The 25,461-nt window shown below is 38.6% G+C and overlaps 1 protein-coding gene across 1 annotated transcript in view; it reads right to left on the bottom strand.

Moving 5' to 3' along the window:
- Window positions 1-1,035: 1,035 nt before the first annotated feature.
- The window catches only part of PKP2 (plakophilin 2), a 45,526-nt gene continuing 21,100 nt past the window's right edge, over window positions 1,036-25,461 (bottom strand). Inside the window, exons 6-13 of the mRNA XM_069859994.1 lie at window positions 20,513-20,690; window positions 11,736-11,853; window positions 10,092-10,253; window positions 9,070-9,243; window positions 8,309-8,462; window positions 5,863-6,052; window positions 4,762-4,849; window positions 1,036-3,237 (exon numbers count right to left, since the gene is read on the bottom strand). Of these exons, the coding sequence (XP_069716095.1) occupies window positions 3,169-3,237; window positions 4,762-4,849; window positions 5,863-6,052; window positions 8,309-8,462; window positions 9,070-9,243; window positions 10,092-10,253; window positions 11,736-11,853; window positions 20,513-20,690 (1,133 nt within the window). The 3' untranslated portion in view covers window positions 1,036-3,168. The remainder of the gene's footprint in view (window positions 3,238-4,761; window positions 4,850-5,862; window positions 6,053-8,308; window positions 8,463-9,069; window positions 9,244-10,091; window positions 10,254-11,735; window positions 11,854-20,512; window positions 20,691-25,461) is intronic.

The raw sequence follows: 25,461 nt of genomic DNA, 5'->3' as shown, positions 1-25,461 counted from the left end.
ATGGGGAAAGGAATTACTAATTCTCTGGCAATGAATTAATGTATATATTCCATGGTATCTACTACAACATTATCCATGCTAATTAGAGTTTCTAATAAAACAATTCAGTGAAAGGTGGTTGTATTGAGTTGTGGTTAAGGAACTATTTCCAGACAGGAAGTCCTGGGGTCGGTTCCTGGTTCAGCCAAAGACTTTTGGATTCCACCCATTTTGTTTAAATTCAAAGTCACAAATCTCTCTGTAAAAGAGCAAGCAGGGAGGTTATATTTCCCAAGATCACAGTGAGGATGATCCTAATTATGTTTGAGATCTCCAGTGGTGATACGGCCCATGGTAAAGTTTATTGGCAAAGACCAATTAAACAGGGGTGAAGGCACAGGATGCCAGGTGCTTTGATAGGTCAGCAGTACTGGACAAAGAGAGCTGTAACAGTTTTTTCATTTAAAAAGAAATTATCTGCCAGAGCACTCTGATGCCAACAGGAGCATTGCACAGTTTGCCTTCAGAAACACTCCCCTGTTGTAGATAAGTCTAAGTCCCTGTACCTAGATTTAATGTAAAAATTAATTTGCCCTTTTAAAGGAAGGGCTAGGGCTTGAAAATAAATTTGCTGCACCCCAGCAAGTAGGTTCACTAATAAAAACAAAGACCAAAGACAGTTTTTTTGCATTATAAAGAAAGCTTTATTATTTCTCTGACTAACGTTCCTTGCTTTCTTTGGACATCTGCTGAAATGTCTTTGGTTGTGTACAAGTAGGAGATCAGTTGTAAAAAGGTGTGTCATTGTTTCTCATCCCTATTTATAGCTTTCAGTTGTTGCCAGGTCTGATATTCTTTGCGACTTCTGAACACTGCTTTGATTTTAAAGGGGCACTGTCAACAGAAACAACCCAAAAAGTCTGCAACTTATTCTTAAGGACTTCTTATGGGGAATTAATTTTTATTGGAAATTAGCTATACTAAAGTAAGGCATTTGAAAATGTCCAGCATTGGGGTTTTTTCCTTCTTTTTTTTTTAAAAAAAAACCAACACCCCAGTGTGGGAGTTTCACAGGACTAAACCAATACTTAAACACTTCTAGAAGCTCCCTTCCTGATCTTAGACTGTAGTTCTGCATTCCCATACTACTTTGTATCTAGGGATAGTCCTTGTATATTAATTTTGCTTACCACTATATTTTGGGCACCAAAAGTAGACTTGTCCAGGCTTCCTGTATTTGTTCATTCATGGCGTGTGCAGCATTACTTGGGTTAACAAGTTAGAAAAAACAGTTGAATTTTAGTTGTGTTTTCTGTCATATTTATAAAAACATTTTCCTCAACATGCGGTGCTGTAAGTTCCCTTCCCCTGTGTTGTTTTTGGACCTGGAGTGTTTTCAAAATGACCTCTTAAAAAAACAATAGTATTTTGAAAACCTCTTACTGGAATGCATTTGATCTGAGTTATCCAAAGCAAATGTGGAGGAATAACAGAGCCATGAAAATGATCTGTGACGGGAAAGCAAGGTTGTTTATTTAAGTCCCCTGGACATGTTCTGTTCTGCATGTATGTGTGGGACTTCCCGAGAACCCTACGTGAACTATGTACAAATACCAGCAGAATTTAGCTCCTGATGTCCAGAAATATGTTTAGACACAGTGCAATGTCACAATCTGCTAGTTATAATTTTCTGATAGGAGCTAGACCTTTGGTCAGGAGTGTTGAAATGAAGAGACTTGATGATCTCCTCTGTAAGGTCCCTACTTGAAGGATTGTTCATCTCTTTCTGGATAAAAACAGCTGTAATAGTTCCTGTGCCAGCAGTTCTGCTTGGGGGTACAAGATGGGCTCCATTCATGAAGGAAGGCTTGAAAATACGTATGCCAAAGTCTTCATTGCCATAAATGTAGCTGAGATCCCCAGATTTCAGAAAAGAAATGCCAGGTTGTGTCAACTGATAAGCCAATCCACAGAGTTTTATATATTTATATATGAATGTCCTATTGCTTTAATGGACAATTTAACTACTGATTTGTTTAGACAAATCTCGCTTACTAAACATATGAGAACGGTTTTTCTAGTACTTCTTTTCCCTCTCTATGGATCACATAAAGGGAACAGCCTTTAGGTGCTTAGTATTTTTTCTCCTCCTCTTACCTATCCCCACTCATGCATACATAGTCCTTCAGTTATCACATTGCATATAATTGCTGCAGGAAGGATGACAATTTCAAGTAAAAGAATATAAAGCAGGATCAGATGAATTCCTTAAGCTACATGACACCTTATCTCTTGTGTGTATGTGTCTATTTCTTCAAAAATAAAGGCATGACTCTACTCCTTTCACTTTATATAGATTAACAACAGAATTTTTTGGAAATGCAATTTTCTTCAAGTAATCACTGAATCACCAGCAACTAACTTGTCAACCAATTAGCAAAGAACGAGAGATCCAAGTTCAGTCCAAAGTGTCCGAAATGTATTTGTTCTACTTAAAACTGTTTCTGGACAGTTAAAAATTCCAACAGCCATGTGAGGGAGGATGAGAGGAGCACGGCATATTGACACATATGTAAGATCAGTTTTATTGCTGTTTCTGATGAAATCACATAGGAAAGAGGCATAAGAACCAGTGAGAACATGACTACAAGCAATACAAAAATAACAATAATAATTTTAACTTCATTGGTGCTTTTATAATGCAGGTAGTGAAACTTCTTGTGTATGCTCACAGTGTCTGGAGATTCTTAGTTAGCAAGTGGGAAGAAACAAAGGAGTGAAAAATTACTGTGTCCTGAGCAGTGCACTTGATGCTTACCCACTGTAGAAAACTATCTGTATAAAAGGCTGAAAAGAATTTGTTGCCAAGCAGCATTTTAAACCTCTCTGTATAAAAGCCTGTTAGATTAAAGGCAGATATCTGAAGCTCTCACTAGTGGTAAACCTGGATGAAATTTCACCTCAGACATCCTGAAGAATCCATCTTTGGTTATTTTTATATTGGTATATACAATGACAACAAGGTGACTAGGGTTAAAAACACAAAACACTTATCATCTCCAGTCATATAAAATCAATCTATTTTTTCTGAGATACTTTCTGGTTCATGATGGCAACACCAACTCCATCAAGATAGTTATATTAGTTGACGTATGATCTCATTTGTCTTCAGTGATGTTATGATCTAATTCAATCTTTTAGTGAGTTATAGGCTTTTGTGGTCCGGGTGTTGATGAAATCCGCCTTCTTAAAGTCGGCCTTTGGAATGAAAGAAACAGAACATTTAATTATCTTCAGGACTAATTCTGCAAGGGAAGAGTGGGTTTAGCTGTCTAAAAGCTAGGTGTGGAATCATGGTAAGGGGTACAGGCAGAGTCCTCTACAGTCAACAGAGACAGAACAGGCATCTCCCAGGAGTAACTCGGCTCAGTCTAATATAGGTGAGATGAATCACTGGAGTTGCTTAACTCTCTCCACTGACTGTCTGGGGAGTTCTGTCTTCTACTTCAATTCTACAGACTCCTAACTCCTAGGTGACTAATGTTAGCTGAGATTAAACCTATCTGAACAGAGTACAGGGCAGTGCCAAAATGACTCAGGATTTTATCAGTCTCATTTGATGAAGTGCTTTCTGTCGCTGATTAGACTGACTTTTCAAAAATGTCTAGACATCAGGTAGCCTCCAGTTTTCAGTTTCAGATTTGCACAGGAACAGCAAATTTTCAGCATTTTTTTAAATTTTGAAACAAATGCGTCTTATAGGTATACCTGAAGTAGCAGTGACTTCAGAAAATTCATGCTGTCAGGGATGTTGCTGAACAGGAAAGTCAGGAATGTAGTTGTAAAAAAACCAAAGTCAATAAAATCCTGTTAGAATGTACATGGGTACAGCACCCTTATTCTTGAATGCAGATTTCTTGTTTGTGGGGCAGTATACAGCTAAGTGTGATGCAAGACTGTTAAAGGATACTATACAAAGTAAAATTTTTGGAGCAAATTTCAACAAAAAAATCTCCAAGTAGAAATAAGCTACCTAATAAATGCTACAGGCTAAAGCTTGAAAAATGGAATTGTTTTATATAGTTTTAAATAGTTTTATAGTGAATTATAGGTGAGAAAAAATTCTGAACAGCAAGAAAACAAGCAATGTAAACAGTTTTAAATTCAGGTTGAAGTCAACCCAGTTGCTTGTTGAAAAAGCAGCTATAAAGCTTCAAAAGAAAAGAAACAAACTGTTCTTTTGGCTGATTCATATTGCTAATTTTTTTTCAATTTTGGTTGTGGCAGTAAACGTTTGCCAACACCATTCCCAGGCCCTACCTTTTTATCTGAATATAAATAACACAGGGCTTGCAGACCATACAAACAAGAAGGAGAAGAAAACTGTTCTGGTTTTAAAGCAAGAAGCTGCCTTGCCCTGCCTTAGCTTTTCCTGGCACCTTAGGCCCTCTGTTGATTCAGTCAGTAATGGGTGGACACCTCCTATGCATCACTTTGCACCATCTGAGACTTCTGGTGGGCAGCAGCAATGTTTTCCATAAACATTGCCAGTGGACATAAAACCGCAGAGGGAGAGACCATGAACACAGATGAGCAAAAATTAAGGGCATGTGTTACTTATGCAGGATTAATAGAAACACCACAGTCAGAGACCACTTGAAATTCAAATGCAGGTTGTTTCTTTAGAGTGCAGAAGTGCTAAGGGCCCTAGAGGACAAATGAGAGGGTTCTAGGTCTGAAAGAACAGGTAAATAAATGTCTTTGCTCTAACCCAGATCTTACCTTTTTGTAAGCGCTGTGCAGATCAGTATGTGACCACAAGGAATAGAGGAGGACTGAAGCAGCTCTACTGGCTTTGCTGAACATATTACTGCAATTTTGTTAAAAGAATGTTAAAACATGTTTAAATTCCTACTTCATAATGACAATGAATGCACAGACTTCAGCAAACATAACCTTATAGCATTTTTCCTGTCTCTCTCTCTCCTCCAAAATGCTGCTTTACTGCGCTTTAGGTATTGTAGTACATTTCATGCTGTCCTGACTGCAGAAACAAATGCAATATGCCTTTCTTATCACTTGTTCTTCAAAACTGGAGAGAAATGAAGTACCCTACAGCCTTCCTGTTAGAATAGCTATCATACTGTTCATATTCAATTGAGGAAAATACACATTAGCATAACAAGCATTCAAAAGGATCTTTCCAGGAGATAAAATCTCTGGTTAGTTAGATTGCATTTAAACTATTCAGAGCCTTGCTAGGCTTCCTTTACTGAGATCAATTTCCTCTTTCATTTGTAAAAAGAGAGAAAGGCAAACAGAATAATCATCCGTATTCACAAAGCATTAATTTTGAGTTAAAATTCTGAGTTAAAATTTGAGTTAAAATTGGTTGCATGTGATTACAAATTTAATAATGATTTAAAGAAACTAAACATCTATTATCTAAAATACTTCTTCATAAATATTTTTAAGTACAGTTCTACCAGCTCTATAGTATGTATTTCTGCATTTTTCTGCTAAAGATTACCAGAGATGTGTCACAAATACCAGGAAACACAGAAACTTTTTTGTGGCGGATAAGATCTGATAGGCAGCCACTATATATATTGGAATATAGATAATATTGTGCCGTCACCTTCTAAAGAACTATTTAAACTGCTGGAACAAGGAAAATTTAGCTGGGGGTGGAGCAGCTGTTGATAAGAACTGTTTCTGTATTTCCATACATTTGCAGTTCTATCCATATCACAGTCACTTGCTTAAGCTGTCCTGTACCTTAAGATGCAGTGTTTCCCCTCCCTAGTTGGCAGAGATTGAAGTTGTTTTTTTTTTTCCCCTGGGAGAAGAGGAAGGGGAGGGAAAGCTTCTCAACCATCTTACCTGTCATTCATGCTGATGGTGATAATCTTTGGTAGGCCATCAGCATTCAGGAGAAGCCGAGCATTGTGAGAATTGCTCTGTGTCAAATTGTACAAGGTGTAGCAGATGGATGCTGTGGTTTCACAGAGAATATCAGATGCTGGGACAGACTCGGGAAGTATTGAGACCAAATCAGGCAAAACTTCTCTAGCTACAAGTTGGAGGAGAGACAAGCAACTTCATTACTAAGAGGTGCAGATTTATCTACAGGTCATACAAGACCTTACTTCTTCCATTATCACCTGTCATGGTGCTGTGTGCTCCCACAACAGAATCACGGTTTCAAAACTTCATTACATCCTCACAATTTAAGGTGAGCTGTGTCTGTACTAAATTGGACAGTATGTATTTTGCCTCTTATAAAAATAGGTTGATACCTAGTGTATTACAGTGAGGTCCCTAGGCGTGTGATAGCAGCATGCTGCCACTTCCCGAGAAACCCTGTGTGTCCTATAGGTAACATTGGGTATTGTGATATACACCAAAGTGAGAAAGGGTGACTACAGCACCATCTTCACTGTTCAGCTTGTCAGTGGTCAGCTCAAGGGTATGCACACACTCAACCTTCTGAGAGAATGTATAAGCTATCTAATGAAGAAGAATGTCCTATTCTGAAGTCTGTCCCTACTCAAGAAACACTACATCACATTGACCACATTGGATGTGGCCTTGTGAGCCAGCCAAACAGCAAACAGCTCTGGACAGCAGCTGCATCCTACTATATACTGTGAGATCTGTGCCCCGTGAGACCAGAGCTCATGAAGAAACTTAAAGCGATAGGTTGTAGCCAACTGTTCCTGCTGTAAGAAGGAGTGCTGGACAATAGTTTGGGGATTTCGGGGTCATTCTCCCTCCTCTAACCAGTGTTTCACTTGGATAGAGTGCTTTGCTCTTCTTGACTTCCGTTCCTCCGGATGGGTGTGTGACAAGACTCATGTATACTGAGATTAAATTAGATATATTTTAGAAAAAGATCTTTAAAACTGGATGATCCACCTGCTATCTAAGTATCAGTGAAAGCAATTCTGTCAGACATTATATCTTTTTATTTTTCTTCCACTGGTAAATCAAGGAAGGCAGTTTTTAGAAAGTGTACATTTGGCAGTGTCTTGGAAATATCTGTGCAGAACAAATCTTATTTTTCCAAGTAATATAGGAAATTTTCTGATATTTTTCAATCATCTAACTTCTAGAGATGTTTTATATTAATTTAATCTCTATTTCATATCAAAGGTTTGTTTTCCTTGATGAATACAGACACTTTATCTAGGAGATAGTATGCCAGTATGCCCTTCCAAATGTTTTCCTTTGACTGAAATTATTTGGAGAATTTGACCTGAATTCTCACATGCTTATAGTCACTTAAAATGAACACCTTTCCACTGAGAAAAGGTTCACCTGATATTCCCCCAGTTCTTCCTACCACAGATAAAGCAAAAAAAATGACTGAATTTGCAAGATGAAACACCTTTCTCCAAAGTTTCATGCATTCTGTCTTTCCTACAGTCTTTTGTGAATTATTTTCCTGATGAAATCCCCACTACTTCTTCTCAGGTTAGTTTCTACTCTTTCTAGGGGATTCATCACTTGTAATTTTTAACACCATGTGGATTATCCCTTTGAAATCAGCCCAACAACATATTATAATATTTTCATTGACAGAGAATGATCCTCTAAGGATTAAACGGTGTCCAGGAGACTGTTCTACAGAATTCTGGAGGTTAATCTGTCCTGTGAACCAGCTGTATACCTGCAATTTCCCCTTTCCTCCTCTGTTAAAGGACACAAATGATGTGAATTTATTTTATCCTGTCAGGAGGAAAAAAATTCAAATATACATTAAACTGAAATAAAAGTACTTAGAATAGAAATGGCTTCTGATGTGAAAATAATTATGACATTTTAGGTATTAGGTCCTCCAAAAATTTTGAACTATTTTGTCTATAGCATTTTCTATCTTTCATTCTCAAAATACTTAAGGAGCAAAACTGGGTGAGCTGCAAACTTCCAAAGCTTTGCGTGTAAAAGAAACAAATAGTATTTTCACTAGAACTGGAGACTTCTCCCAAATCATTACAAAGCTGTGGCAGCAGAGAACTCAGCACTCACCATCCTTTACCCTACTTTAAGCAGAAGAAAAACTCCCTCTCCGAATTTGTGTAGATCCATTATATGTTTTCTGAAAGTAATGTCAATGGAAGTTGATGAGGAATACACAATTCAGAGAAAACTCAAGGTTAGACACTTTCGTAGGCAAAACTCTCTATTTTCAACCCTATATAGTAAGAGCAAGTATCTGACCTAAAACCCCACATTTATTTTCCCACATTTTTGTTTCAAGAAAGAAAGCTTAATGCAAAGATAACAGGGAAAGAAAGCCCAAGACACAATGTTAGTCTGTGCTTACCTATATCACTTTGCAGAGAGGTGTTGCGAGACAAGTTCCTGAGCAGTGAGACTGCTGTCTTCTTCACTGTAGGGTGGCTTACATGCAGCATAGTTCGGATACTTGGAAGGCCATTTGCCTTCTGAACAACAGTCCGGGCCACTGCAAATGGCATCTGTCATAAGGCATGTGGCAATAGCATGTCATTACCATGAATGTACAGCCTCATAAACAACCACAACAGTTTCTCTACATCAATTTAAGCATGTCTAAAGCAGTTTACACCCAGAGCTACATATAAGTTGTGACAGAAAATAAAGGTGATGTAAAAGACATTTAAAGCCCTCTTTCTCCCATGTGCTCTGTAGCCAGCTCCTCAGAACAAACCTCACAGAGGTCATTAGTTTCTTCACCATGAAAGTGATCTCTGGTTGTGTCAGAGCCTTCTTCTACCATTGGAACTGATTGTGTTCCACAAACCCACTTTTTTGTGCTTTTAGCATCTACTTATCCCTCATTGTGCAATGAATAGGCAAAACTCCACACATGGAGAAGTAGAAAGAATGAGAAGCAGTCCCCCTTTTGCCAACCAAGAAATAGCCGTACTGCTAGTTATGATTTTCGTTCCAACGTTCTTCAATTTTCTTGATGACATCTGTGATACAGTGACTTGTCAGTGATTACCTGATCTCAGTGCTTTGGGTCTTTTGCACTTCAGTCCTAAACTCTATGCATTCACATTAAGAACTAAATGACAAGAAAAAAAAAAAAAGCTGACTTACTGGTCCAGTGCCAGCTGTGAGGTTCTGAAGAGCTCCCAGGGATGCTTCCTGGGTATAGTTTCTGGTACTCTTTGCTATTAAGGAGAGATATATCCTAATCAGTGTGGAATGCCAGAGTGATTCAACACCCCTGGGATTGCTCTTTTCCTCAGGTAGTGGGGTGTCCTGCTGCTTCTAAACATGGAAACAGATAATGCCTTTAGAAACAGTGACCTGATATGACTTGATGCATCACAAGCTAAACTAGACATTTTGTAAATCTCTATGACCAGATTATTTGCAGATTATCAAGTTGTGAACTCAAAAGACAATGTGTAAAATTTCAATATTTAATTATACTGCCCACTCTATCAGAAAAGAGGAGTCATGTTTAGGGGAAGCTGCTTCTAATCTCTCAGCCACTGACACTAGGAGCTGAGGCCAAGGAGAAACAGAAATGGCCAGCTAGAGTTGTTACTGTGGATGGAATGGGAGAAGGTAGAATACACTCCAGCAAAACTAACAGATGGAGAAGGGTCATCAACCCTCTTCTTTCAATTCCCCCCTCCCCTGATACCTGTTTTCTCGCCAACAATTCCCAGCTGCCAGAGTATTTGTGATACGTACCACATGGCATCAAAATAAAAGGTATTGAGATAACCTGAAAGCCATCAAGTCATGGAAGTGGCAAGTCATCCTGTACTGGGTTCACTGATGAAACCATCACAGCACCAACTTATTGGTATGGCACTTCTACAATTGCAGTACATGGTACAGATACCCCTTAGATGCTTCAGAGGGGTGAAACTGAGTGGCAGTATTCCTCAAATAATGAAGCAGTGAATCGCTACATCATTTTCACCATCAACAGCTGAACAAGATAATGGATGTCAGGAGAGGCTATCAATAAATTTGCATTTTTAGGGCAAGCGTCACACCACCAGATACATCAATGACAGATTGTTAGGCAGATTACAGCCTTATTCTCCAGAAGCTGCTACAACTGAGTAACAAAATGAAATGCAACTAAACATGTGCTTTACCTCTTTTACTTTTCTGCTCCTTGTTCCAAAACAGCCTGGTGTTTTATCATTGTGAGAAGTATTTCTTCTTTGCATATATATGCTCTGTGCATAGCTCTCAGGGAGCTCTATCTCTAGCTGGTAGGAAAGATTGTGAAGAATGCACACACAGTTTTCTGTGGCCTAAAATAACAAAAGAACAGAAATCTTGAAAGCTTTGGCGTGAGTTGAAGGTACATGTATAGACACAGAAAAAGCTTTCATTTTTGCATCTTCAACAACTAACTGTAGAGCTTCTAATGGTACAGAAGAGCTAGTCTTCGTACCTGTAATCCACAAGACTGCATTTACACTGATAAATTAAACATGCCCTGGGATGTTCCTGAGCACTGAGGCCATCTGGCACACAGGGCTTGCATTTGGAGCAGGTTGTATGCCTGTTGGAAATGATCCTGGGATGTTATAATTCCTGAATTGTGCCTGGGCATTGTTTGGGCGAGTGCTATTTGGCACAGACCAGAAAAGCGGCAAAGAAACTTAAAGAACTTAAGAGTAAAGATGATCACGTACACACCTCACTGCAGCATCAGCAAAAGGTAAGTGTTGTGTCTTTCCTAAGGAAGAAGCACTTTTCTGTTGTTTTAAATTAGATGTGCCTTTCTGGGCATGGCTAAGATCAAGTCGACAATTTCTGAGTGATAAGTCTAGTGACAAAGAGCTTTATTATAATTTCCTTTTTTTTTTTTTGAAAGTAAAGAAGGAATGAATGGTTTTAAGAGTAAATGCACAGGGAGCTATTGGCACAAGTGTAATGCGCTAGATCCTCCCTGAAGCTAATGGCACTGAATAGAGGGAGATGAAGAAGCTCACGTAACTAATCCTAGAACAGAGCTATAAATGTGCAGTAATTACTACTACGCAGCACAAGTTATAGCAGGCACACTAGAAGTGCCTTACAGGCTACAGCTAACCTTCTTCTAAGTGACAGTTGGTCTTTTCACCCAACTTCACCCAGCTAAAAACAAGTGTCTTGTCTAAGCAATATTCAGGGTTCATCTGTAGTCAGCGGTGGTAGAAAGAGAATGAGACGAACTGGCTTCTGGAAGTGTCCATGTCCTCATAGTTACCGGCTCAGGCAGAATGTATAACTTCTAAAAAAACTTAGGAAAATCAATTTCATTCTAAATGATGCCAAGCTCCTTAATTACACTACCACCCAAAGATATTAGGTTTGTCATTTCCTAAGGAGTATATAGCACTAAATGTATAGGAAAGTAACAAGACTAATTTTTTTAAGCTTCTATCTAGCTAGATCCCTGAGACAACCAAAAAGGTAATAGGTAATATCTGACTTTTTAGGTGTTTCAGTATCTCTGAAAGCCGGAACTTTATGTCACACTAAAAATAATAAAAATAAAAGACAGAGGAAGTCTCATGGTCTTTCTGGTGAGTGAAAGTATGTTACTTTTTTAGATTACAGGATGAAAAAACACTTCAGAAAGGTTTTTACTAGACTTTCATCTTTGGTGACAGTTCTAAAAACCCTGGAAACGAGTATAGATTTGCCAGTTACATTACAACTGTTCCTGAACGTTGGTTTTTAAACAAAAAAGGTGCTCTCCTAGAAATTTCCCTTAGGAAAAGACCTTTAATCTCAAAGAATACCTTGTCATTAGGCTCGTGGTCTGCAATAGTTCCTTGAATATAATACACAAGGGAATCAATCAAGCCATCGCATTCTCTCATCTTTTTCCTTCCTTCTGGGCCGGCAGAACTCATGTTTCTGTGCAGGAAGGAATATGCTGGTGAGAAGAGATTTAGGCAAAGATATATCCTTGTACTTCTCTGACATACTTTTCCAGCTAAATCTTAAAAATACTGAAGTTAAGGTTGACTGCTTCCTTTCTTCAGAGCTGTAAGATAATCTGAGCCACTACTAAGTAAAACTTTTACTTCGGTGTACTCCCAGACAAAACCAAATACTCCAGAAAACCAAAGTGTTGTCTTTGGATGGGTAAGGTAAGACCTGACTTAAATCTTCATCTCAAAGCTGAATTAATTATTTTTAAACAGTCAAACAAACTGGATTTTTTTTCCATGATCCCATTTGTAGTTATATTCTTACTCTTTGGAACAGTAGTCATGTCAAAATATCAGAGGAAAGATACCTGTAAAAATTTCCACACACACAAATACCTTTTAACATATACCTACACCAAACTAGTTCTTGATCAATAGACATATGTTCTGAGAGTTTTAGCAACATTTGTACAGTAGCATGTAAAGATAACCCATGTCAGTTATGTGGCCAAGTTCAGGTGGCAGTTCATGGGCTCATGGAAAGGCTCCAAGGGGGTTCTAGCGGCCAGGAGGGGATTTGAATGCAGCTGAACCAGCAGCTTGGAGCAGCAGCTTGGGCTCTTCCATGGATGAGAGGCTGAGAGGCTGAATCACAATGTGGCTGCCACTCTCATTGCTACCAGACCAGCAGGGTGAGAATTATGAAATGTGTGGGGACAAGCAAGAAGAGAAAATACACTGTGCTCAGCCAATTCCCAGCTTCCCAGAGGAATTACTGGCATCTAAGCAGAAATAAAGCTGAAGCCACCAGAAACTGCTCAGTCAGAGAGGAAAATATCAGATGTCTTCTTCAGACGCCTTCTGCTGTTCTGCCACAGTGGCTTGGACACAGCTCTGCATGCTTTCTGCTTCCTCCAGACCCAAAGGAAGCCACCGTTTGCCCAGCTTTCAAGTAACATTTTCTGTGCTTCGTCGTAACACAAGTACAACTTGAAAATGAATTACAAAGTGATTTAAAAACTCTCAAAAAGCCAAACACACGCTTGCTGCTTGAAATTTAGCTCTAAGCTACTGATTTCCAGGGAAGTAATGACAGTTACAATCTTTAAGGTATAATTATTTTTACAACTGAACAACCTGAATTATGGAATGCTGGAATTATAGACCCAGGCCTAATTATTTTGGACTCCTGCAGCTCTGCTGGCCAAAAGTCTGCACACAGTATCACTTCCTGCTTCTTTGTTTAAAATAACATTAAATATAGCCCAGTCTTAGCATCCATCACAAACAGAGAAGTACTTGTTCCTTTAGATAGTTTCAGGGTATTTATTTTGCAAGCTTACCTTACTGACTGGAAATTACAATGGTTTAAAATGTTATTAACAAAAGCCACTAAGGTAGAGCTTTAAACTTTCTGTATCTGATGATTGTAAAAAGAAAGTAGCTTTTTATACACTGTCAATGCAGTTCTGTTATTTTTGCCCTCTGAGAAGTACATATTCAAATTAAATACTAATGCATTGTAATTATAGTTTTACTTTAGGCCATGCTGTTAACAATAACCCCATTTATGATTTCAGTTAGTCTCTCATGGAATTATATATCACAGAATCAAAATTTAGATTCCTTAATATAGTCTACCATAGTCATCACTTTGGAATTTAATTTTACCTTTGTATGTCACATTCAAGGCATGTCATCCTTCCACGTATTTATGGTTATACTGACAGAAATGTACATGCTACAGCCCTTCTAGTGCATAGCAAAAATAGTTTCTGAGGCACACAGGCCTAAAAATACTTCTAAAAGATAAGAGTGGAATTTCCCTCACCAAAGACACTTCAGCTGAGACAGTATTTCATTTTGTCACAGTATGGTATTTCAAAAATCTCTTAACTTGTGACAACTATGATCATGCTGAATGGCTGTGCAAGAAGTCATCACCTGGCCTTGTTGTGGTGGAGCACACAGCTTTATAGCTCAGGAGACAGAGAAGAGCTTAGAGTAGAGGCACTATCCTGTTGTGCAGAAGAAATGGGTTACTGAACTCTCTTTCATTAAGAAACTGTTCATCCAATCAGAAATATTGGTGTCTGTCTATATGCACGTATGTATACATACAGTCGCTCCATTCTCCACCTTTCCCTGTTTTCTTATCACCACAACATGGACTAGGAAGGGAAGAGCTCCGTCTCTCTGACCCAATTGCAGTTGTAACCACTTTACACTGAATAGGGTCAGAGTTGTTCTGAAGCCAGGGAAGAGCATTTCATGAAATAACTCAGCTGACAGTTTAAGCTCATTTGCTAATCAAAGGTTGAGAAACGCCCCAAAATAAAAATATATTAGATGATTGGGGAAAAAAATAAATGTTTCTGAGAAGTGTCATAGAAATGTAAATTAAAAAAAGAGAAAATATTTTTAAACAATGGTAAAATTTTGCTTAGCAAGTTGCAAACCTGACTTAATCTTGGCTTCCCAAGATTTGATTCCTGACAACTGGAACAGCCGCCTCTGAGCTCAGGAGTTGGACTCTTTTATAATGGAGCTCCTGGAGGCCTTGAAATGCCCAGTGCTTGGGCAATTGCCATGGTTGGGCTGGCCCAGTATGTGGCTCATGTAAACTCCCGTGGTGAGACTTCATGGCTGCCCAGAAAGCTTCAAATCTGCTGTGCAAGTTTGTTTTATTGGTATTTAATCAGTACAGAGAGACAAATACAACTGTAGAAAAAAGGATCAGCTGGAGTCAAGATCATATAAAAACTCTCCTACTATGTAATTCCTCATATCTCTACCCTGTGCTTCTATTGAATGGTTAGGAGACTACAGCACTGGGAAAAGGCAGCTTTAAGGAGATTGCTGCTTGTAGGGGTGCTCTCCTTTGAATGACTCAGAATTTGTATTTTAGGATTATCAAACTATTAAGAATCTTTGACTTTCGGCATACTTAAATATGCTAATCCTGGTGACATGCCCAAACTATACCACATGGATGCATTATATCTGTCTACGTGCCTCATTTATCTCACCCTGTAGTTGCTGCTTCTGTCGTCTCTTGCACATATGCACAGTGTAACTGTATTTGTAACCCGAATAGCCATTTGCCTATGGTTCCTGCAGTGTTTGTGAATGATCAGCTAATTTACTATTGGGAAACACTGTTTTCGTCCAGAGATATGAGGTAAATCCAAAGAAATGTAACACAGTAAAATCAAGAGTGATTTTGAAAGAAATAGTATGATAACGTGTTCATTCAGACTGCAAATGCCACCCAGTGAAAGGGATACTCTCTCTAAGCCAGCACTAAGTCACACACTGGCTAACTCTGTTAGAAAATGTCTTTGCACTGCTGTGAATGATCCACACAATTGATAAGAAGAGAGCTTTTGCTTCTGATATTCATCCTGCTAAAACTGGTAATTCAAATTTAACTCAAATACTTGACAACAGGTTCCTGAAGTAGTTTGGGAAATTATATTCCCCTCATGCCTTACAGAGTTTAAAAATGCAACAGGGAGGGAAGGGTATCTTGGGATCTACTTAAAATGCAGGCTCTAAGCTGCAAGCTGCTTTCTGGAAATTCCTTTCAGGAATTAGGGGAGCAGATAAACTGAAGAGGAGGCAAGTGAAGATAAGAATGGATGAAAATAAACTTAAAGGAATGGCAATGCTATACAAGAGATCTTGGTTCAAAGACTTGTTATCATCAGTCATTTGTTTTACACTCTCTTAGAAACTTCCATTATGAAATTGAGCTGACATTACACTTTTCAACACACAGGGAGAGCTTTGGCTTCGTTTCTCCTTCCTTTCTCTCCAGGGCAAATGTAAGTAGATTTTTAAGTAGCCTCCTGGTCTGAAGTGCAATGACAGTACTTTCTGCATCTACAGCTTTCCACTGTCCTTGTGGGTCACTATGTAATTCACAAAGAGCCTAAAAGATAGCTGAGACTGAACAAGCACGAAAAATTATAGTGAAAAAGGAAGTGCTACTTCTGTTCTGCTGGTTGGGGCAGCAGGAACAGAGAGGTTAGTTGTCTTTTCTGGAGAAAATTGTCTAGAAAGCTTTAAAGAATTAGGATACATAGGGCCACTGGATGCTCCAAAGCAATTAAACAGGAATAAAACTCAGCAGTTGCAGTGGCTAGCTCCAACACTTAAATGAAATGTTTTGCAGAAGGGAATGTGATGACTAAACATAAATTTGGGAAATACAATACTTTTGGAAACAGGTATTTCAAGGTAAAAATGGAACAAGATCATTATCAGCTTTCAAGGTATGATACAGAAAGCCTTCTACTAAGGAAGAGTCCTGCCAGAAATTCATTTCCATACAAAAAGAATATACAAACCCATGTATTCTCCATGATGTTGGCACCTTACCCTTTCAGACTCAGAAGAGGAGTATGGAGAAGGAGGCTAAGTGCCCTGAAAATTTCTACCCATTTGTATTGGAACTGGAGAGCTACTACGTGTATGACTCAGGCAAAGGAAAAGTGACTTTCCTTTAAAATCTAACAAGACTTGTCTACAAAAGTCTGCAGTACTCCTCTAGATAGCTTAATACAGCAATTTTATTTGTTCAGCGTTTTGTCAGGCAACCAGTGAAGCCTTTTGATTCGGCTAACTCTGCCTGTTCAGGGTAGAGTGCTTTTTATCATATTTCAGGACTGAACAATACAATTACTTAGTCTAACTGCTAATTCAGAACTGTGTGGTGTACACAGCTTCTTTTTATTTTGTTAAGTTTTGTAACCTGTGATTTCTATAAAACTGTGTCAGAAGCAAAGGTTTAAGACAAATTCCAGACCTAGAGATGAGGAGTAATAATGTCAGACTTCCTTATCAATGACTGACACAAACAGCTGAGATTCAAGACTCCACACAATACTTCTGACAATAATGGGTTAGCAGAACAGGGTGTGGTCTAGTCATTCACTCATTCCAGTGTTAGTATCTGCAATACTAACTGCTAAATGTGGATTCACTTCCTTTCCTGAAATTCTGACAAAGAGGATGAAAAAAGCTTTAATTCATTAGTTGATATCTGCATGGCACAGCATATATGCCCATGTCAGATGACAGCATTAGATTTGGACTGTGGGTGCCCCTTTTAGTTAATAGGTGCATGTAAATTTTTGAAAAGAAGTTTTGGCATTCTTCTATAACTAAGCACTGTACTATGCATAATGTATTGCACATCAAAGTACTGTTTTTCACCCTTAATAGAAGCTGCAGGCTATTGACTTTATCAACATGCAGAACAAACATGTTAGTATTACAAAAGAGAAGACTAATTACAGATTTATATTCTGGCAAATATATACACTCTTTAAACATCTTTATTAGTAACATCATTCCCTCAGTGCACAGGTTTGTTTTACTTTGTAGTACGATCTTTTAGTTTTCAGCATTTCTTTGTGCACCTTTTCTTTTAATAATATATAAAGAAGAAATACTTCCAGTGATCTAATTTGGGAAATGTTTTAATTTCCAATGAAAAGGCTCAAAGAATTTTAAAAATCATGGATATTTGGTATGCGCAAATATCGTAAGCCTCATTAAAAACTATTCTTTGCTAGGAAGTGTGTTGGCAATCCTGCAGATCAGTTTTCTGTGTGACTTTTCAAACCTTTCTTCTTCTAATTATAACTTTCAGTGTTCAAGTTCTTCAAAAGGAGAAGGGCTAGAATATGGGCATTATACTTCTAAAACAGGTAATGTATCCTAGAGTGTCTAGATAATGGCAGTTTGAGAGACTGCATTAAGGCCGCAGAGCTAACTGCAGATCTGGAGCAGCCCCACTCACCAGCTTTCTGTACAGAGAATGCTCCTGTATGTTCAGAATATGCTTTTATTAATTGAAAACAATTTGGCTACTGTTATGCCTTATTTGTCACATATCAAGTTGTGTTAAGTTGCTGCAGCAAGCTCAGGATGACTAATACCATGCCGAAACTAAGAATGGTCTCGTGTCCCCATTGGCTGGCTCATAGGGAAGAAAAAATTCCAAAGTCCAAATTCAGGAGAGCAGCAGGTTGTGCCATCACAGAGGGCACAGACAACAACCACATTGGTTTCTGTACAAGCAGAGCTTGGGCTAATTAATAAAAAAAAGACAATCTGCTTCATTTCATAGACAACTCATCTGGCAATAGCCAGAGAGATTTTATTATGAGTAGCTAACATTTCTCTGTATTTGCTTTTGAGCCACCTGAGTATATAAAAGTTAACGATTACTTAAAGATGAAGTTAACAAGTAGTTAGTGGGCTGAAAGAAGATGCTTTATTTCTGAGTATTTTGTATAGCTAGCAATTAATTTGTCTTCTGAAACCATGAGTCGATACTGAGCTGTTTACACAGTAAAACTTCACGCAATACAGATACAACTACTCTGCTATAGGACATGTTAGCAGAGCAAGTAAAACTGGGTAGCTTTCTAGTCTCTAAACCTCAAACTTATTTCCTTGTGTGTTATTAAGAGAGTTTAAGACTGAGGCCATGCCTCTGCACTCATATATTCCTCATGAATTATTTCAAAGTATGTCCTTTCAAGCATTTTTGAATGTGTAAACAAAAGAGATGCATCTCTGATGCTCATATTTCTACTTACTAAACATGCAATGACTGAACTCACCAAGGGCCACAGTTTAACAGACCGCTATTTTTAAAGGTGTTTTTACTAAAGATGTGATTTTTATACTCCTGTCATTGAGGGATGAGTTTACCGAGGCCTTTGCTGTTTCTCTGTAGTAGCTGCCACCACGTTCATGAGGCTATTAGCTGACTGCAGTAGTAAATACACAACTGTAAATCTATTCATTCACCCCACAGCTGCAGCCTGGCCTTAATTTACTTGAATTTGTTAAAAAAAGTCGGACAGGGCTCACTTTGGTTTGAAAAGTGGCTTTTTCCAGGTTAAGTAATCTTCTTATCAGCATCTTTGTCAGCAGCTGAAAGCTGAACAATTCTCTGTACTTGTAGGTACCACATCCCCTTTCCAAGTCATCTATTTAGATGAGATGTGATTATGTCTCGAGATTAGCTCTATGTATTTATCCAAAGGGTCCTTGGAGATGCTATTGAGTGTAACTCTAGCGGTGGTTTATATGCTCAGTAGAAAATAAGAGTGACTCCGCCACTGCTGAGCACGTTCTGCTTACTGCCCAAAAGACTGCTTCCATGCCTGGTAAAGTTTTGAGGACTCAGGTATTATAACAGGTGAGCAGAACTTACCCAGCACAAATGGCAGGAAACACTATAGTCCTATTAATACCTATTAATTAATTAAGTCCTATTAATACTGCTGTACATGAAGATGACTTGCTTACTCTCTTGAAAGAAAATTCCAGGTACATAAGCACTTCAGTTGTCCCACTGATGGACCTATGACACTAGAACTAATCTGTCAAGTATGTTAGTCTTTTGGTAGCCCAAGTGGCCCTTAACAAGGTGATAAAACAGTAAAGTACAAAGGGAAGAAACTGAGACAGAAAGCTGACAAATCTGGAGTTCTTATGGGAAACGCTAACACTCCTGTGTGTCTGAACCTGAGACTGCCCAAAGGAACTGCCCACAATGAGTTACCCAACGTAAACAGCATTACCACTGCTTGAACAAAATGCACATGACAACAAACTTCTGTTGAGGCTACTCTGAAACAGAGATATGCAAACACACTGCATTTTCTTTACTCTTCATTGTAGACTCGTTTCTTGCTTCTTGTTTACATAGAATCAAATTCTCTAAATGGAGGCATGTGATGATAAAAATCCTATTACCACGTATAACTGTTTTGCTCCAGCATGGATAAGAAATTATGTTTCAAATGAATAAACCTCACTGATTTACCTGCTGTAGTCTAAGACTCTTCATGGGGATTTGCACTGTTACTTTTCAACAAATGCAATCATAAATCTGTTCTACTAGTCAGAATTATAGAAACATACTCAAGCTATGTAAAAGAGTTAATTATTTTGAGTTTGTAGGCATGTTTTTATGTGGCTCCATTGGATAGTCACTTCTTATGCTTCATAAATTTTAGAAATTAAACCAAGGCAGGACTTTTAAAAGAAGAAGGTATTAACAAAGTGGTTACAAATTATACTTCTATGGGTCAAAGTACTTCACATCCTATGAACTCCACATCCACTCTTACATTCGTACCAGCAGATCATACAACTTTATACGTAGACTTTAAAGGTCACCATGCTATATATTCACTGGTACACTGGTCTCCTGCAGGAGTGCATAAGACAGTCTGCTGGGGTGCAGGAAGGAAGTATTTTTGTACAATTAATAAATTAAATTGTTTCAACAACTGCTTATTAGTGAAGGACCTCTTCGACTTCAATGCAGCCATGCACTGTAACCTGGCCCCTGGTTATTATCTCCTGTTATGCATATATTTAGTCTGTGATGTACCCACCAAATGAATATAGAGGAGCCTTGTGAAGAAAGCTGTTTTCATTGTATTGAGCAGGAATTCTTCTTGTCTGATATATATGAGGCCTTTCAAAATATGATCTGTATACAAACTCTTCTTTTGGAGGCCTCAAAGTTCAAGGTAAGCAAGAAAATAAGCATGCTGGCCTGTTTTATCATCATTATTTTTTCACATACCTATAGACTGAGTGCTCACCTCAAGCATCCTGTGGCATTGTAGAAGATATCAGGGTCAGTTAAAACACTTGACTTTGGGTAATCTCGGTCTGGCCAGCCTGAGTAAGGGATCAGAACAGCTTCAGTCAGCGTCTGCAGGGCTTCTCTAATCAACAGGTGTTTCAGCTGGTCATTGGAAGACAAATTCCACAACAAACCTGCAATATCCAAAATAAAATCAGAGTGGCAAAAAGACTACCCCATAGTTTAAAATACCTAATCTCAAACTCCTTGAAGTTAATGAGTGAAAGAGCCTGCCTGACACTTGACATCCTGAAGAGGAGCAGAAAGGGGTGATAAGAATCCACTAGCCCTGATCTGAGAACATGGAAACAGGGCAAAAAAAAAGGGGCACAGTTATCCATGTAATTAAAGTCAAATCTCTATATAGTAAGCCTAACTACTGACTGAGAAAAAACCAAATCTCAAACAAATCTCAAATATAGTCTTGTATAATTTATTAGCTTTGCTTATGTTCTATTCCAAAAGATGATAATTCTTTTTAAAATAGAAAAAGATACGTATTTCTGGTTTTCACTACAAAGGCATTCACTGTTTCCCCAGCTTGCTGCTCTAAGTTTCACAAACCTCCTCCTCCTCCAAACACTGGCAGAGTATTAGTCAATGCGCCTTTCATCAGTTCACAACAAAAAAAAATGTTTCTTTTGTATCTCCTTACTGTTTGAATTTAATTACAGCTATTGTGAACAATAGTAAAATCAAAACAAAAGCCAGCCAGAAACAGCTCATTCCTTATTCTGGGATCAGCTCTTCAACCTCTGCATTAGGGGATAAAAGGAAAAATGTACTTTCCTGAAGGATAAGTAATGCTTATTGGAAATCAGATATGCAGTCCAAAGGGCACTGGTAAGGAAAGCAGGTTCAGACAGAATGGCATAAATGCAAGGCACAAGGACAGAATATAATATTAAACGAAGCAAGTGCATTTTGAATTATAGACAGACACCTAAAACAGACTTGTCAGAACAGAATTTGACACAACACTCACACAATTTTCCCACAAAAATCTCACTTTTACCCATAGGCACTGTCTCACAAGGATTCTCTCAGTGGCATGCTGGGTGTGGATGACTTTGTTCACATTAGAAGATGTCTTTAGGAGCAGATCCTCTCCTTGCAGCTATACAAAAATGTATTCAGAAGGGCACAGATTTCCCATAGATGGTTATTTGGGAAAATAGATGGGGTCTCCTTTAAATTTATAATTCTTTTCATGACAGTTTGGGGTTTGCTCTAATCTTCCCTGCAGGAAAAATGTCTTCAATTTCTTAGATTTATTTGTCATGCTAACAAGATCAAGAGGTTAGATGCTCCCCAGAGACTCATCTGGCTTACCTTCAAAAGCTGGGTTTTTTTTTTTTCATGCCACAGCCATTTTACTTTCTGTTCCTCAGTACGCTCTCCAAATACTACAAAATGTCATTCCTGTCCTGGCTCCTGCTCATCTCCAAGTTACATCCTCTCCTACTGTTCTGGATTAACCTCATGCCTTTCTTAAGAGATCTGCAAGAAGTTTGTATGTCAAACCAAGGACAGAGTCTATGGTGCCCTTTCTCTACTAGTATCGATGGTTTTATGAAGCCAGCAAATTCAGTAAACCTCTCCTTGAAAAGGTCTCATTTTCCCCAAGAAGATGTCCTATAAGCACAGAAACCGGACAGAGAAACCAGGCAGCTCTTCTGCACATGGGTATTGGGTAAACGCATCCATGGAAACTTTCACACCACTGTCATAAGCACAATATCACTTCAGTGGGGGCACTGACTTGGTGCTTTTTGTGTGTCCTCCCAGGATGCACAAACTGTGAGGCAAAACACAACACTTGCTATAGTCAGCATTCATCTCCATACGTTTTCATTGCTTTCAGTCTTTTTGTAGGATGATACAAAGCACAATGCACGACTATGCTCAGACTGTATCGCTCAGCATAGGTCTTGCCCTGCATCTGCATTTCTGTGTGCTTCTGGAAGCATTTACAAATGGATGAGCTGCTGCAGGTTCTTATGTATGGTGAAATCAATACAGGAAATCACATTTTTGATCTTGGGAGATCTTTTCCCTACTTTCCTGTTATTGTTTCTTTTGGTTCTTCTCTTCACAGTGAAAGAAAGAAAGAGGAGGGAGGGCCAGTACAACAGGTCAGAAGAAAAGATAGGTCATCAGAATATTCTTTGAATAAATGATACAACATGGCTTAATGTTAGGCAAATGTTTGTCTGTAGTAACACTGCTGGTATTAATAAGCCAGTAAACTTCCTAAGGCTGAGATGTACTTATCTCATGTGCACAACAGATCATATTTCTGACACGTAATGAGAAAACTTGTGTGTCTCAGAGTTTTAACTTCTCTGCAACAACTTCCTTATCTTCATGTATTTTTGTCACGAGTGTTTTAGTACCATGCTACACAGTAGTAGAAATAAAAAAAAGCTTTCTTTTCCTGATCTTAGACATCTTTATTAATGAGTACCATGTGCTTTCAATCCATGGCCAGGAGTCTCACTTCTCAGTAGAGTCCAGTGTGACATTATCAAGTACCAAGATTATTTCACTAATCTCTTATGGGAGAAGACATACAGCTAATTATCATAACACACATTTGGAAGTCTCTAATTCACAGTCAAAGTACGCAAGTAACAGGTATTATGTGGAAAGACAGATGGGATTCTCATGCTGAGCAGGTGGATGCCCAAAAGTTCTGCATTAATCTTTTCCTGGAAGTGTTACAACATTGCAGTGTGATTGGATGCATAGATATGATATTCTACTAGTCCTATAGGAAGCCAAAAACAACTGAAGAGGGAAAATGAAACTTACAGGTGAGACATCAGTCAGACAGGAAAAGTGCTGTTCAGCAAGGTTTAACCATTTTGGTAGAAAGGCACTCAGAGGTTTTCACAGTGCTTGGAAAAACCCTTAACTTGCAGCCCTTCTGAGACTACACAGTCAATCTGTACAGGACAGTAATTACAGAGTTTCCTAGATATTGCTGTACATGTCAAGATCACCTGGATGCACTGACCGTAGTAACCATTTGCTTAACAGTTACTGTCTACCTCCTGTCAGCAATCAGCTTCTTCCCTGCATTTGAAGTATAGGCTGGGAAAAAGTGTGGCTGGAAACAAAGTTAATATTCTCCTAGAAATTTGTTCAACCAGACTGCCTTTTGCCCTGAAGGATCTTTGCAGCTTGCTATGGAGCTGGAAGAATTCCTCAAGTGATGGCAAAAAGTATGCGCTGGTGCCATGTTCACCAAGGGACCCAGTATATTTCTTCCTAATAGCACATCTGCTCTAGACAAAGTGAGAAATACTTCTCTTACTGTTTTTTAAAGCCATGCCTTGCGGTTGATAGACATGAAATTACATCAGAATATTTTACTTTATACAAACTACAACATCCTGCTCAATATTGCTTACATATTTTGTTGGTGTCTTACATGTTTCATAAGTAAATACTCATGTTCAATCACAGCAGTAATTGCAGAAAGAAGTTGTCTCCTCATTCAGTTTCACACAGGGAAAGGGAAAGACAGTAAATACTCATATAATCTACCCTGCACAAACAAAGTTCTTGTCAGAAACTATGAAACTGCTAGCAAGAAAAGAGTATTAGCTTTCTGGTCACTGTACTGACTAGCATGTAATAGCACTGACAGACAACCCACTATGCAGTAAGTTACTAAGTGACCCAATTCTGCATCTGATGAATGTGAAAACTTTAAAACACTTTAATGTTGTAAAGCTGTAGAACTGAGCCAAAAGAGGTAACAATACAAAGCTTTGTTTTCCAGCCCAGGGAGCCCAGTATTTCAAATACTTAAAAGAATGCAGAATTACAGAAGGTCTCAACATGTTTTTGCTTCAAGGCAGGGTTGCTTGACACCTTCTGTATCTTTTCAAGCACTGTTATTTTAATAGCTTGTGTTCCTGGTATCTTTAAAGATAACTTGAAATAAATCTCCATTCATTTATTCATAAAGTTTTCTTCCATTTATAAAATATAAGCTTGCTCTTCCTTTGCATGCTAACTAGAATGAATGTGTGTCACAAGCAGATGACTTCCTAGAGACACACTATGGTCAAACAGGAGTGCAGGGACAAAGTGGTGAGCATTTCTTAACTTGCTGCTGCAAATCCAACAGCGCAGTAACCACAGGCTTCATTGTGAGAAATGGTGGATATTTCCTCCCAGCATTCCTTCTGCTACACTGATGCACAACAAGAAGTGTAAAATGGGGTTTCTGATCCAAAGGACTCTTCTTACAAAATTGCAATGGGCCCTACTTATTTTTAACAGTTCTTCCTCAAGGACACTGGAAGTAAAAGGATGAGGACATAAGCCCTGAATCCAGAATGCAGATCACTCCACTGATGATGCCATATGATCTTTACAGTCAAATGGATGTCCTGCAGGAATTCTCTCCTCTACACACAGAAAAGAAGCACACAGTTGCTGTGCCAGAGTTTTCTGCTTGTCACAGATCTGAGAAGACAGACTCAGGGGTAAATACCTAGTACTGGGAGAGCTCAGAGTAGAAACGTGGGGCAGTAGGGTTTGTTGGACACCCACTCTCTATCGACAGCACCTGATAGTTCTGGAGGACAGTCTTCAACAAGAAGCTCTGTGTACACACAGGCAGCATACTGTCAAAAAGTGACGGCTGAGCAGTAGACAAATTAACTATGGCCCCATGTGCCTCTTGGACCGGTCCAATCACTGCAGACCAAAATAGTTCTACAGAAATTGCTATTTGGAGCCTCACCTTCTGCTCTGGAACATCTAGGACTGTAAGCTTCCTGCAAACAACGACTCCTGTAATTTCTGAAGAAGCTTTAAGATAGGATATTGCAGTTCCTAGATTTTTCTTACTGTCTTAAAGACTTTTCTTGAGTAAGCACGTTGGAA

This window comes from Phaenicophaeus curvirostris, chromosome 1 (genome assembly GCF_032191515.1).
Source record: "Phaenicophaeus curvirostris isolate KB17595 chromosome 1, BPBGC_Pcur_1.0, whole genome shotgun sequence".
Classification (NCBI taxonomy): Eukaryota; Metazoa; Chordata; class Aves; order Cuculiformes; family Cuculidae; genus Phaenicophaeus; species Phaenicophaeus curvirostris.
This window is presented reverse-complemented; position numbering and strand designations above follow the sequence as displayed.